At 49.9% G+C, this 14,444-nt stretch overlaps 1 protein-coding gene across 1 annotated transcript; it reads left to right on the forward strand.

The window, feature by feature from the left end:
• The first annotated feature begins 3,463 nt into the window (after positions 1–3,463).
• LOC146764321 (serine/threonine-protein kinase PAK 3-like) lies at positions 3,464–10,677 on the forward strand. Its single transcript, XM_085565001.1, has 12 exons — positions 3,464–3,542; positions 3,983–4,020; positions 4,300–4,365; positions 4,477–4,771; positions 5,273–5,336; positions 6,167–6,215; positions 7,226–7,335; positions 8,090–8,207; positions 8,600–8,699; positions 9,117–9,313; positions 9,731–9,868; positions 10,318–10,677. The coding sequence occupies exons 1-12, from the start codon at positions 3,464–3,466 to the stop codon at positions 10,405–10,407; spliced, it is 1,344 nt and encodes a 447-aa protein (XP_085421127.1). The 3' UTR covers positions 10,408–10,677.
• The last annotated feature ends 3,767 nt before the right edge of the window (positions 10,678–14,444 follow it).

Consider the following 14,444-nt stretch of genomic DNA (forward strand, 5'->3'; position numbering starts at 1 on the left):
GTGCTGCAGCGTGGGTCACTGTGCCACGGGCTCAGTCCTGCCAGGACAGGCTGCTCCAGCGGGGCCCCTCTGCCCGCGGGCTCACAGCCTCCTCTCAGGCATCGCCGGTGGGAAAAACGCTAATTACCTGGTTTTTAAAATTTTTAAACTTTCATAATAATAAAATTGTTATAAAAATAATAATACTGTTAGAATAGTAAAGTTTAGAGTTAGGATAATTATAAGACAATAAAAAGCAAAGAATTGCAGACGTCTGGATGCTTTTGGACGCTAAATTACGAAAAGCATACTTTATGGACAAAGGAATAGCTTTAAAAGTAAAGCTGGTTGCATATTCATATATTTTTCATACCTTCTGTTTAAAACAAGAACTCTTTCTGTTGTATGTAAACTGTTTCATTTAATTCTTAAGGCGTCTTCAACTCTGAGTAAGGTTTGAAGAAATTAGCTTCTTTTGATAGCAAAAGTATAAATGCTTTTTTTTTTTTCCTGAAGATTTAGGTGTTCTTTAAAGTGAGTATGTCATTCTAAAAAAAAACAAAAAAACCTCCCACCACATACATAGTCTCTATTTTATTATTTTGGAACCTAAAACTTACACCATTAGTTTATTTAACACACTAATTAAGAGAATGAATACAGAATAACTTTCTAACATTACACATATAATATTCATTAAAATATTTGCGAAAAGCCAGTCATAAAATATGTATTTTTCACCATCTTTCTTCTTATTTTTTATAAATCATTTGGCTTAAGCAATATTTTTTATTTGCTTGTATTCTTTGGACTCCGTTGGTAATCTAATAAAACATGGGATTAAACAAAGAAGAAACATTAAAACACTTGTAACACATAAAAGGAAGAATTTTATTTTTTTCTACTATTTCATTCTCAATACAGTAACCCACTTCTTAGTGTTTAACATTATTTTCTCATTTTTGGACTGATACCTGGGTCATAATCTTTTTTAATATATCTTTTGGTTTTGGGATTTTTTTTCTTTTCTAGGATGACTTCCCTATTGCTATCTATTTTTAATAATTTGTATACTCTTTTTTTTATCTAATAAATAGTTTAACGCTAACATATTTTAATACACTGCAGATTTTGTTTGGTTTTCCTGGCTTAATATTAACTCTAATGTTTGAGTAGCTTTGTTTCTTATGGTCCTTATAACTGTTTGGAGTTTTATAATATGATTTAGTATAAAATTGGGGGTTAATACAGAGTTAGACTGTTGTGTTGGTTTTACTTTTTTTTTGTTTACTAATTGTTTTTTACTGGATTTTGGACTATGTTTTTAAGATTAAATGTAAAACAAATGCATCTCTCTCCTTTTGGATATTCTATGCTTTATGTATTACTACTTTTTCTTAACTTCTTTGCAATCTAATAATTTTCCCCCTTTTTCCTGCAGGTACTTAATTTGGATGGGTTATAACAGTGGCCAGGAAACCCTCGGCTTCTTCTCTCCACGGGGTTCCTCTTCTTCCTAAGACCCAGTCCCAGTTTCCCCGGGGGGGATTCTCTCTTTTTTATCACTCCCTTGGTCTCTTTACTGGCCGCTTTTCCCACGAAAAAGACGAAAAGCAGCGTGAGAGGCTGCAGCAATCACTTGGCAAGTCTGGGGTACCCAGCAGCCTCTGTCACAAACATTCATTCCCCCCTTATCCGCCCCATCCCAACAAATACTCACCTGTCCTTTGTCCTTGGGTCTTGGTTCTTCGTGTATACTTTAGTCTCAGGGGCTAATTACCGCGGTTTTAGGGAATCCTTTCCCTGTTCTTTGTTTTATTGTCTCCTTTTGCCCGTGGATCATAACCTGTGTCTGTGGTCACACACCAGGGGAACAGAGCGAGGCTGCCTAAATAGGGCAGGACCCATCTTCCTCACCCTGACTCTCCTCAAGCCCCGGCAGAGAGGTGTTAGAAACCATCCTGTGCTACCATAATTGTGAAAAATCCCAATCACTTGGCTCCCTGGGCTGGGTTTGCAGCTCCTCCTCCTGCAGCATCTCCGGGGCTTTTCCTCCTCTGCCATCCAGCCATGCCCTGGGAATGAAAAATCCTGGTTTGGGGAAAAACAAGGTGGGAGCGCCTTGGACTGGAGGCTCCTCCTGCCCAAGTCCATCCCTAGAACTCAGCAGGACTCTTGTGTCCATGAAAATCTCCACAGTATCAAGGTTCAGCCCAAAACAACACTCCCAGGAGTTCCCTATCTCTGATCTCTCCACTTTTGGGGTTCCAGAGGTTTCCTTTCCTTGGGATGATGGGGGTCCAATGTCTTCAGGGGTTCCCCCTTCTCAGGTGTCTTGCTTAGGGATGATCCAGGGGCTGTTGGGGCTCCATGGGGTCCCTTCTCCCCTGATGCTCTACTTTGAGATCCCAGAGGTCCTTCCTCTCCAGGCTCCCCCCCTTTCCAGCCAGCCGGGGGTCCCCCAGCTCCAGGATCGCCCCTCTCTGCTCTCCCCACTCCGGGGGTCCCAGGGGTTCCCCTCCTCTGCTCCCCCGGGGGTCCCCAGGACCAATGTCCTCCCCCTGGTGACACTGGGCAATGGCCACGTGGACTCCCAAAGATCCCCCAGGGGGCTCAGCTTTGGGGTCCTGAAAGATCCAAACCTACACACACACACAGAAAAAAACCTCCCAGGGTTTATTTGGGCCTCCCAGACGACATCTGGGGCTCAATTCCACAATCTGCAAGCTCCCAACACACCCCAATAAAAAACCCTCTCAGAGACTCCCCGATATATTTGGGACGAGCTCCCCCTCCCCTCTCACCTGCAGGATGAGCTGGGGGCGATGGTCCCGGGGCCAAGGGTGCTGCGGCCTCAGGGGGCACTGGAACCTCCTGTTTCTCCTCCTTTTCCTGCTCCTCATCCTCCTCTTCCTCCTCCTTTTCCTCTCTCCCTCCTCCTCCTCCTTCCTAATCCCACCTCCTGCCCAGTTCCTGCCTTCTGTATATTTAGAGTGGAGCACCTTGCTTGTTTTTAGAGCGAGAACAAAGATCCCCGCGGGAACACGGCTTGCTGGCTTTAGTCAGAAGTAGCAGTGACTAAAGGTCCTGTTTCCTCTGCTGTGCTCCCGTCCTTGTTCCTCCTCAGTGTTCAGGCTGGGCTATGGGGTGTCCCTGTTTGCTGCATTTTCAGAGCTCCTCCTGGAGCCTTTGGGCAATAGGCTGTGCCCTGGGAGGGTTCTTTGTGCTCCTTTGTGACCCAGGAGAACCTTCCGGGCGGTTTCTGCGTGAGCTGCTGCTGTGATGTCACAGGAGCACTGCCACGTCCCCGAGGTGCTCCCGTGGCTGTGGGACACGGAGGCCTCAGTGTCCCCAGTGGCTCTGGGCACTGCTCCTTGCCGGAGGATCCTCCTGCCCGAGGCATTCTCAGCACCAGCCCAGCCCTGAGGGGTGTCCTTGTGTGCTTGCAGGGCTGCAGTCTGCAGACGTGTGCAGCTCAGCCAAAATGATCCAGCACGTGGCTGCTGCAGTTTGCATGCTGTACTCTGTGGCTTATTCGGGCTATTTTTTAACCCACTTGGCACGTAAGTCGAGGTTTTCCCTCGGTGCTGTGGCTTTGGGCTTGCTGTGTGCTTTCTGTTCCTCCTCTGGACCCGAGCTGACTTTGTAACCAAATGGCCATGAAGGCACCATTGCTTTGGGAGAGCTCCTGCCAGCAGCTGCAGCTGAAAAAGGGGGTGTCTGCAGCCAGCGGGGCGTGCACAGCATTTGCAATGAGCCCTGGGGGGTTCTGTTCCCTCCAGCGGGGAGTCTGTGGCAGCAGAGCCGGGAACTCCCTGCCCTGCCAAGAACTGACCCAGCCCAGCATTTTGTGCTGTTCTCTTGCTGTGGGAAGGGACTGTGGCTCCTGGAGGGACGCTGGGAAAGCAAAATGCTCTCTCGTGGTTGCCTTGCTCCGTTGCATTTCCCACCACAGGCAGTTTTTCCTGATAGCATCTGGTTCATGTTCCCTCTCCCGTTGCAGGGCACCTCATGTGTGGATTCCGAGCAGCTCCTCCTCCGGTGAGTGGGAAAGGAACCTTTGGTGTTTGGAATTGTGCAGCAAGCTGTGAGCTCGGCATGTGGCAGCCGAGTGCCAGCCTGGGAGGCTGAAGGAAAGTTCCTGTCAGAGTCTTTGCAGCAGCAGCAGCAGCAGCAAAGGGATCCCAGCAGATTTCTCCTTTTCTGCTGCAGAGCTTTTGAAGAGCTGCAGGTCTGGTTTTGCAGGCAGAGGATTGCTTGCTGGCTTTAGCCACGGTGGAATATGGAATTCCCAACAATAAGTGGCAATGCGGACTTTAGCCCATTGTTAGTTTGAAGTACTCCAAACCAAATTTCTGCTTCGTGCAGCTGGATGTGCAGCTGAAGGTAAATAAGGTGATCACTGAGATAGAACTTCCCGTCCCTCACGCTGCCGTCTGTCCACAGGGCACAAAAGCAGCACCAGCCCCTCCTCTGGCTCCCTCTGCTCCCAAAGAGGAGGCCAAAGAGGAGGAAGACAGCAGTGAGCTCCCCGCTGTTCTGGGGGACGCTGGTGAACTTCCCTCGGTGCCGGGGGATGACAGTGAACTTCCCGCTGCTCTGGGAGACGAGGGCGAACATCCCACGCTGTGGGAATACAGCGGCGAGGCTCCCACGGCATGGGACAAGGACAGTGGACATCTCCCGGCGTGGGACGAGGGCGGTGGATGTCCCCTGGTGCGGGACGAGGATGGCCAAGCCCCCATGGTGTGGGATGAGGACAGAGGACATCCTGTGCCTTGGGAAGAGGAGGGTGAACTTCTCCCAGCATGGGAAGAGGACAGTGAATGTCCTGTGGCTTGGAAAGATGATGGCGAACCTGCAGCGTTTTGGGAAGAGGATGGAGAATCTCCCTGTGCTTGGGAAGAGGATGGAGAACCTCCCTGTGCTTGGGAAGAGGACACTGATCCTCCCTGTGCTTGGGAAGAGGACACGGAACCTCCCTCCGCTGTGGGATCCTGGGCTGAAGGTTCTGACAGCAGCACAGCCCTGCAGCCAGAGGGGAGAGGGGAGTGGTGCCTGGTGCAGCTGAGTACGTCTGCTCTGTTCCTGTGTTCAGAGCAGGGGCTGTGTGTGTGTCTCGGCATCAGCTGCAGCCAGCGTTGCTCTGCAGCTGAATGTCACAGGGGCATTTATTGTCCTTCCCCAGCTGAGACCAAGGGGCTCACGGCCCCAGGGAGTGGGGCTGCATTCTGGCTCTGCTCTGGTGGGGTCTCGCTCTGGGAGGGAGCCTCTTCCACGTGGTTTCTTTCAGGGAACATCGTGAGCGTGGAGGAGCCTGCCGAGAAATACCTGGAAGTGGAGCAGATTGGCCAAGGGTAAGTGCACGGCAGCTACTTCTGCACAAGCAGCCCAGGGGCTGTGCTGATGCAGGATCAAGGGAGAAGTCAGGAGAGCTGCAAACACCTTCAGACACTGGGGTGCCATCCTGCTGTCTCTCAGTCCTGATCAGAATTGAGAACTGTGGTCAGAAGGAGCCGTCACAGGCCCCTGAGGCTGGCAGTGTCCTGCCTGCAGCAAGGAGCAGGACCTGGGAGATCTTCTGTGTCTGGAACTGGATTGCTTGAACGAGCCACTCACCATCTGGTGACTGTCAGACAACAGCTCTCAAGGAGATTTCTTTCAAATATTTTGCTTCAAAAAATATCCTCCAGTCAGCATTAACAACCTAATGGTTTGGAAACAGGAACCAGAGATGAACTAATAAGTGCTCTATTCTAGCACAGCTTGTAGAGCCCATACATTCAGCAACAGACACAGAGCTGATGCACTCTGGGGGAAAATGCATCACCTGCCTGATGGCAGGGCCCTTGTGGATCCTGCAGGTCTTAGGCAGGAAATGGAAAAGGATGAAATGCATTCTTTTCCAGTTCTTTAGACACCCATTGCTCACTTCAGGTTTTGAACTAAAGCAATTAAGTGTGGACATTTGGGATTTGCTCCAGCCCAATTCCTTCGTGTTGGGTCTCAGTTTTCCCTTGCACACCTGGCATGGCAGAGGGCTGGTGGCTGCTGTGCTGTTGTTGCAAGGGTTGATGCACCCAGGTGTTTGTGAGCACTGCAGGCAGCAGAGATCTCCTGTCTGGGCTGGCTTTCACTCCCAGGGCCTCAAGCGCTGCTTCTTTCTTCTCTGCTGTTTTGTCTCGAGGGCTTTCGGAACCGTTTCCAAAGGACTCGACAGGGCCACTGGAGGAGAGGTCAGTGCCAACACGCCCAGCACGTCTGGCAGCTCTCCAGGGCTCTCCCCTCTGCTGGGAGCTGTGGCTGCAGCTCTGGGGGCCAGCAGAGCTTTCCTGCACAGGCTGCTCCTCTGAAGGCAGAGCAGTGTCAGCCTGCAGAGCACAGCTGGGACACACTTGGTCCTTCTGGAGTGCCCAAAGGGATGCAAGGAGGGCAGCGGTGTCTGTCAGAGCAGGACGCGCTGGCTTGCTCTTCATATCTAAAAGTGTGAATGGATCAGGGCTGGAGACTGAGGCCCAATTTATCTTCACCCCAGCCTCAGACAGGAGCATTATTTAGCAGTTTTTCCATCCAGCCTTTCATCTTCAAAGGGTACCTCAAGGCCTAATTAGGGTGAGATCCTGCTTGGGGTCAATTTGGGGATTTAATTCCACTTCAGCTGTCCACAGAGAGAGAGGGAGAGAAATGAGAAGATGGATGTCCAGGGCAAAGCTCTCTCCTAAACCCTGCAGTTGTTTGGGTCTGGGGTCAGTGACAGCCTGTGACAGGGATCACCTGAGCAATGGATGTGTGTGTTTGCTTTGTTGTGCAATCCCAAACAAAGCAGCTGCATCTGAAATCATGACCAAATCCCATGGAATTGCTAAAGGGTTCCTGGCTGTTTTGCTCTGTTTTCACAGAACCAGAATGACCTCCTGCTTGCAAAATGTGTTTGAATAGTAATGAGAGTGTTGAGGCCATTTGAGAAGACTGTAGGTGCAGAGAATGTGGTTAGAGCTTGGAGGCTGACAGCTGAGGGGCCATTTCTGCAGAGCTTGCAAGGCCAAATGTCTCTGGCCGTGTGTCCTGTAAGCAGCCCCAGCAAGCAGAGCAATGGGCTGTGGGAGTGGCCCTTGCTGAGCTCTGGTGCCCATCCCAGGGCAGTTTGGCACAGCCCGGCTCCGTCGCTCCAAAAAGCCTCGCCCCGTGTTGGCTGTGGCCTCCTGCCACAGACTCCTCCAGTTAAAGGTCTGCAATGTCCCCTCAGGTGGCCATAAAGAAAATGAGTCTCAGAGGGCAGAACGGGGAACACGCTGTGAATGAGCTCCTGCTCCTGAAGGACAAGAAGAACCCCAACATTGTCAACTCTTTGGACAGGTGAGTGCTTCAGGCCTCACCCCGTGCACGGGCCCTGCCTCAACCTTTCCTGGCACCCGTAGTCTGTAGCCTGTTTTGAAAATGCCTGACCCAGCCGTATCTTCCCAAAACAACAGCCTGGCAGTTCGCTCCCTCCGTGTGCTTTGGTTACTTTGGTTTGTTTTTTCCTTCAAGTTGACCCCGTTTTCTGTGTCTTACAGCAAGTGCTGATAAATCACAGCAGAAATTATTTCCCTTGGCTTCTTCTTCCCAGCCCTTTTCCATTGCTGCAGATGCCAGGAAAACCAGGGCCTTGTTTCCAGAAATGCCTCATTTGCCCATTTTGCACTGGCCTTGCCTGTTTCTGAAGGGACTTTCTGAAAGGTTTTCTGATTGCTTTTGTCCCAAGTGCTGCACGGCCTCCTCCCCTGGATAACCCTGGGGGTTGTGGTGCCTTGTTCTGCAGGGAATGGTGGAACTGATGAGCTCAGAAGCTGAACCAGCTGGGGGCCAGTGTTGTGGTTCCACACTGATCTGGGCTGTTGCTAAACTGCTTTTTTCACCTGCTTGCCATCTAAGGCATCTCCTTTCTCACAGGTGTCTCTTCCTTTAGACTGTGCAGATTCCAAGGACTCTGCAGCCTGGCAGGAATGTCTCTCCATCTGATTCTGTCCTCATGAACAAGTGACCTGGAAACAAAACTACACTCCAGGCTTTTCCATGGGGGAATTGAGCACTGCACATTCGTCTCCATGTCACTGCTTTTCTCTTCCAGCTTCCTTGTTGACGGAGATCTCTGGCTGGTGATGGAATACATGGATGGAGGAACTTTGCAGGACGTTGTCAGACAGACACGCATGGCTGAAGGAGAGATGGCAGCTGTCAGTCGGGAGGTGAGGGATCCTGCCTGTGGCTGCCACGGCTTGGACACGATGGTCCTTCCACAGAGGCGTGAGAACAGGAGTGGCTCCATGCTCAGGGTTCTGTTTCTCTGTTGTTTTTATGAGCTGGAGAAGAAAGAGGCTCTGCAGTGAACGGCCTGCCAGCATCGCTGCAGTTCTGCTCTGTTCTTGCTCTCTTTCCTGCTGTTGTGGCACTCTCTGTCTGTTCTGGATTTGATGTGCTGTTCTCAGCTTTGCCCTGAACCGTTTGCCTGGAGCCTGTCTGCTCTGCACTCCTGGCCTGTCACAGCAAAGCTGCTGCTGGCAGAATTCCAACCTGTCCTTTCTTGTGTGATAGATTCCGGCCATTGGTTTTTGTCCTGGTGTTTCTTGTTCTCTCTCAGTGCCTGCAGGGCCTGGATTTCCTCCATGCGAACCGGGTGATCCACAGAGATCTGAAGAGCTCCAACATCCTCCTGGGCATGGCCGGCTCTGTCAAGCTGGGTGGGTGTTCCTGGCCAGGCACGGCGCTCCCGGGTGCGGCTGTGGGGCTGCTTCCCAGTGCCGGCCAGAGCCCCACAAGGGCTGCTGGGGGCACTGCCCGGCCCCTGCTGCCAGCTGAGAGCGGCTGCCCCTGCAGAGAGCTCCGGAGAGCAGCAGGGTGCCAGGGGTGGCTTTGCTCTGGGTATGGCCCTGCCAGAGGGGCAGGAGTTGGAATCTAAAGCTTCAAGGGAATCAGTAAAAGCCACTGCACAAAAGCTGAGGGTTTCTTTAAGGGTCCAGTTCCACCTTCCCTTGGCTACAGCCCTGAGCACTTTTCCAGCTCACTTCACTACTGCATTCTCAGACTGAGAGTGGGGAGTCTTGGTGCTTGGTTTCCTCATTCCAGCTGCCGTTGACAGTGTTTGTTTCTGTCCTCAGCTGATTTTGGCCTCTGTGCTCAGCTCAGCTCTGAGCAGGACCGGCGCAGCTCCATGGTGGGCACTGCTCACTGGATGGCCCCAGAAGTTGTGACCAGTTCTCCTTATGGCCCCAAGGTGGACATCTGGTCCTTTGGCATTGTGACCATCGAGATGGTGGAAGGAGAACCTCCTTACTTCAAGGAAATGAGGGCCATGGTAAGAGGCAAATTCTCCAGGGGCTGCAGAGCCCTGTGAGCACAGGGTGACCCTGCACTGGGAGCAGCAGCTGGAGGTTTCTGCACCTGGGGAAGGGAATTCCCAGAGGACTTGAGCCTCAACACAGACAAAGATTCCGCAGTCTCCAGCAACAATTTGCTTTGGGATTTATGCTGTTGCAGCTCTTCTGGCTGTGAGGATGACCTGAAAATGTGATGCAAGTGCATCAGCTGTTTCCAATGACTGTGGCAGCACCAGGGTTTGGGTTTTTTGGTTAGCACAGGACAATGAGCTGTGAGCAGCATCTGTGCCAGGGAGGAAAGTGCCCCTGGAGCTGGGGCTGAAAACCCAGGGTCGCTGTGAGCACCTGTGGGTGGGAAGGAAGCTGGCAGAGCGCTGAGTTTGCTTTTCCTGCAGGCTCGCGCTCTGATCCGGCACAACGGGACCCCGCAGCTGCAGGAGCCCCGGCGCCTGTCGGCTCTGCTGCGGGACTTCCTCGAGTGCAGCCTGGAGCCGGACGAGGAGCAGCGCTGGTCTGCCCAGGAGCTGCTGCAGGTGAATGCCGAGCGGCCGAGGGGAAGCAGCAGCGCCAGGGAGGGGTTTTCTGCTGGGGCCCCTCCGATAGTCTCCAGCCTCGCTGCGTTCCACACGCAAAGCAAGCAGAATCCTCACCGGGTTTGGCTTGGCAGGGTCCTTTCGAGGGCATCTGCCCCTGGTGCCCCACAAGGAGCAGGGCCATCTTCAGGCAGGTCCGGTGCTCAGAGCCCTGCCTGGCCTGAGCTTGGATGTTCCCAGGGAGGAGGCACCTCCCACATCCCTGGGCACCTTCTGTCAGTGTTTCCCCACTCTCCTGGCAAAAATATTCTGCCTTCGATCTAACCTGAGCCTGCTTCCCTCTCCTGAGTTTCAGACCATTTCCCTTTGTCCTGTTGCAACAGAGCCTGTGAGAAAGTTGCTCTGGAAAGTAACAGTTCATTTCTTTCTTTTTTTTATCCTTTGGGCAGCACCCATTTTTATCATCAGCCAAGCCTCTCTCCAGCCTGACCCCTCTGATCACCGCAGCAAAGCAACTGAGGGAGCAGCAGAGGAGATGAAGCACTTGAGGACAGCTTTTAGTTACAGTAGTTAGTTAGGACAACTAGTTAGTGATGGCAGCTAGCAGTGCTAGTTGGTTATGGTAGTTAGGACAGCCTGTTTGTTATGGCTCTTATGACAGCCTGTTTGGTATGGCAGTTTTTTGAATAAAAACTCTCTTAAACCTCAACTCCCTTGAGGTGTCCCTTCCTCCTCCCTCCGTGACTCGGCTGCCCGGAGCAATGTGAGGGGAGAGCGGGCCCAGCCTGGCCCAGAGCTGAGCCCCAGCAGAGCCCTGGCAGAGCCCAGAGCAGCCTCGGATCTGCAGAGTCAGCCTGGGAGGAGGCGCTCGGAGCCTTCTGGGCTGCACCCGACTCTTGGTTACAAACTGCGTGTGCTGGAAAATGCCACCGGCTCTGCCAGAGGGCAGAAGGGGCCCGGGGAAGGCCCCAGTGCTCCCTGCAAGGGAAACACCTGCCCTGGGTTTGTTATAGAGAACTATGTAGTTGGTGGCTTTTGCTCTTATGTCTTGACTTCTGCAACTTATTCTTAGTCACAACGATTTTGATGCAGTATAGTTTGTAATCACTTTTAACTGCTTTTGCTGTAATATAATTTGTCAGCTTTTTGTGGCCAATGCCCTGGCCCCTGTGTAGCTCATATCCTCAGAACATCATTCTTGGATGATAGTTTAGTTTGTGCACAGTGTGAAAAACATACATACTACTTTTGGCTTTTGCAAAATATTGAACTGGATGCCATGGTTTGTGCATTAGAATGTTAACTTTTGCAGAAGTAGCTGTAGTTGTGAAATAATAACTAATGCTTTTATTTTTGTAACTAACTGACAGTAATAACTCAGAGGTATTTGTGAAACAGCCAATGTTGATTTAAAGTACTTGTGGAAGTAGCTAAAACCGTCTGCATGGCCAGATAACATTTAAGGAACGGGTGTGATGAGGACCCTGCCGCTGATCCTTCGACTGTCAGGAACTGTCTCCTGCTGATGTGGAAACCCAGGTGTCCCAGGGTGAGGTTCTGGTGTTTGTATCCCCAGTTGTAGGTTCTGTTCATGTTTGATATTCTGTTCTGTGCTCTCAGAACTGACTCTGAAAGTGAAGGTTTGTTTTGTCTTGTTATCAGCTGGCTCACCTCCCCCCATGGTCTGTTCTCCACAAGAGGCTTGTGTGGGCTGGCTTGGCTTGCTTTTGCTGGCTTTGTTTGCTTGCTCTTGCTTCCGCTCTTGCCTTTGCTTTTTCCTGTTAGTTAGTTTAACTAGGCAGTCCAATTTTTTCCCTGGACTGTTTCTTTCCCTTTCCTTCTTCTGAATACCATCCAACCTGCTCTGGACTGGGACCTGGGAACCCCGAGGAGCACCGGGAGCCTGCGCTCTGTGATCTGCAGCAGCCATCCCCAGTGCCCAGAGCAATCCCCAGCACCCAGACCCGGGCGACCACCCCCAGGAGAGACTTTCTGGATTTGTCATCTCTTCAGAGTGGTGAAAGAGTTTTGTTGTCATCTGGTGTTGTTCATTTTTTTTAGTGCTGGGGAGTGTTTTGTTTGTTAAATAAACAGGTTCTTTTCCACTTCTCTCAGAGAAAATTCTTCCCAAATCAGGTGGGTGGGGAGGAGCCGTGGGGGTTTGTTTTCTGGGGGCTCCTTCCAGAGGGTTGGGGGATTTGCATTCCAAGAGCACTCAGGGTTGCGGATTGAGGTTATGCCCAAGGGGATCTGGGGTTGGACAACACAGCTGGACTGAAGGTTAAAAATGTCCAAGGGGATCTGGGGTTGGAAAACAGTAACACCTAAAATTCTGCTGGGTTGGGAGACATCCAGGATTAAACCTGCTGGGTTGATGGATTAACATTCCATGAGCACTCAGGGTGTAGATATGTAATGTAGACTGTTTGAAAGTAAAAGGTACCTTGTATGTGAAAGTGAGTGAAAAATAGAAGTGAGTAAATGTAGATGAATGGAAGTATATATAATGTAGATTGTTTATTTTGAGCTTTACTTTATCTCCTTGGAGGCAGGTGGATTGTGTTGAATGGTATTGTGAGAGAAAGGACTTTTTGAGTAGTTGAAAGAAGGTGGTATTCAGGTTGTTAGAGAAAGTGGGAAACAGAGGCAGAGGACTTGTGAAGAAACGTGAGGAATGGACTATCACATCTAAAATGGGCAACACCAAAACACACCAAAGGAGTGTTGAAAAGGACTTGCCTAGAAAAATCAGCAAAAAGGAGTGACAAGGGAAACAGAGGGCAAGCCTGGATTGAGCACTGTACGCACCAGTGAGAAGATCACACGTACCTGCTGTGGGCAGCAACCCCACAGGCAGGGGAGGTGGGGGTATAAGCCATGCCAGACCTCTGTCATTCCTGTTTCTGTCTCTCATTTGTTGTCTTTTCCCTTCTGAGATAGCAGCAAGATCGTGTCACAAATGCTACAGAAAGTATTACACGGAAAGATACCAAAGTTCCTTTTTGGTACACACACCCATGTCAACAGCCACAGACCCACCCAAATTGAGTACCTGCAGGCAAAATGGGGAAAAACTGCAGTGTACCAGAATAGGCTGGCTTTAGACTATTTATTGGCTAATGAAGGGGTGTTTGTGGAAAGTTTAATATATCAGACTGTTGAAAATAGATGACAACGGGGAGGTCATCCTAGAAAAAAACAACCCAGACACCAATCCAAAAATGGGAAAACAGTGTTAAAAATTAACTGGTGGGGTAATGTATTGAGGCTGGGATGGTGGAATAAATGGGGATTCTTCCTTTTATGTGTTACAACTGTTATAAATGAAAATTTGTCCAGCCAAATTAATATGAAAAAATAAAATATTTATTTTGCAATCAAATTCTACCTGGCCAGCCACAAGGAAAGAACAGAGCCGAGCCCGGGGTCGGCCCTGGGTGTGCAACAAAGAGGTCAGCCTCAGCAGAGGTTTTTCTCTAAGCCCACACACCTCCATCCTGGCACAAGCGGTTTTTATAGGGAAAATTCTGCCTGAGGCCAAGATTTCGGCAGTCAGTCTTCTCTTCAGAGTCCACATGTTAATAAGATTTTCTGCTTTGGTGATGAGGGAGAACAATTCAGTGTCTGGAGTTTGTTGAATCCCTTGATGAAATTTACGGGAGGGAACGCTGCATTCACCTGTGTCTGCCCAAGGATTTCCATGATATCCATCTCGGGTCCTTCAGGCAGGGATCAGCACCGGGGGTTCCTGTATCTCCCCAGCCATGGCCCATCTCCTGGGGAGCCGCACCTTCTTACTTGTAAATCAGTTTCCAATATACACCCGGTCTCACCTGCGAGGGAGGGGGGGAATCCTAATACAAACGTGTAGAGTGTTACAGTGTTCTAACAAATCTAACAAATATTCAGTGTCACATATATCATATTAGAAATGGCACCAATTATATCTGCTACATATAACAGTATGGTAAATGTAGCTTTGTAGATAAAATGAAGCTTTAGTAGTAAAAAAGAAACTATGTATGTGTGTGTTGGGGGGGGGATTTAAGGAATGAGATACTCGCTTCAAGGAACACGCAAATTCTCCAGAGAAGAGCAATTTATGGTTTTCTTATTAGAAGAAGCTGGATTCTTCATGCCTTGCTCAGACTTGAAGACCCCGTGGGGATTAAAGAAAACAGTTGACATACAACAGACAGAGTTTTTTGTTTCAAATAGAATGTATGCATAACCATGAAGGATATATGAATATGCAACAGTGTATTGTGATTCCTTCATTCACAAGGTACATTCCTCTTGGCTTAAGTGCCTCAGAGCATCTGGACCTCAGATATTCTTTCTTTTTTATTGTCTTGTAATTGTCCTAACTCTAAATTTTTATCACTCTAATTCTATTCCTATTTTTTCACCATTTTATTATTACTAAACTTTTAAAATTCTAAAAATCAAATGATTGGCATTTTTCACAAATTCCTATCAGGAGACAGAGAACCCATTCATCATTTCAATGGCATCATTTGATTACAAGCTGTCCTCGGAATAAGAACCAACCAGACAGCTCCAGCTCCTGACCTTC

Source organism: Lonchura striata, chromosome 35, assembly GCF_050655825.1.
Source record: "Lonchura striata isolate lonStrDom1 chromosome 35, ASM5065582v1, whole genome shotgun sequence".
NCBI classification, from domain to species: Eukaryota; Metazoa; Chordata; class Aves; order Passeriformes; family Estrildidae; genus Lonchura; species Lonchura striata.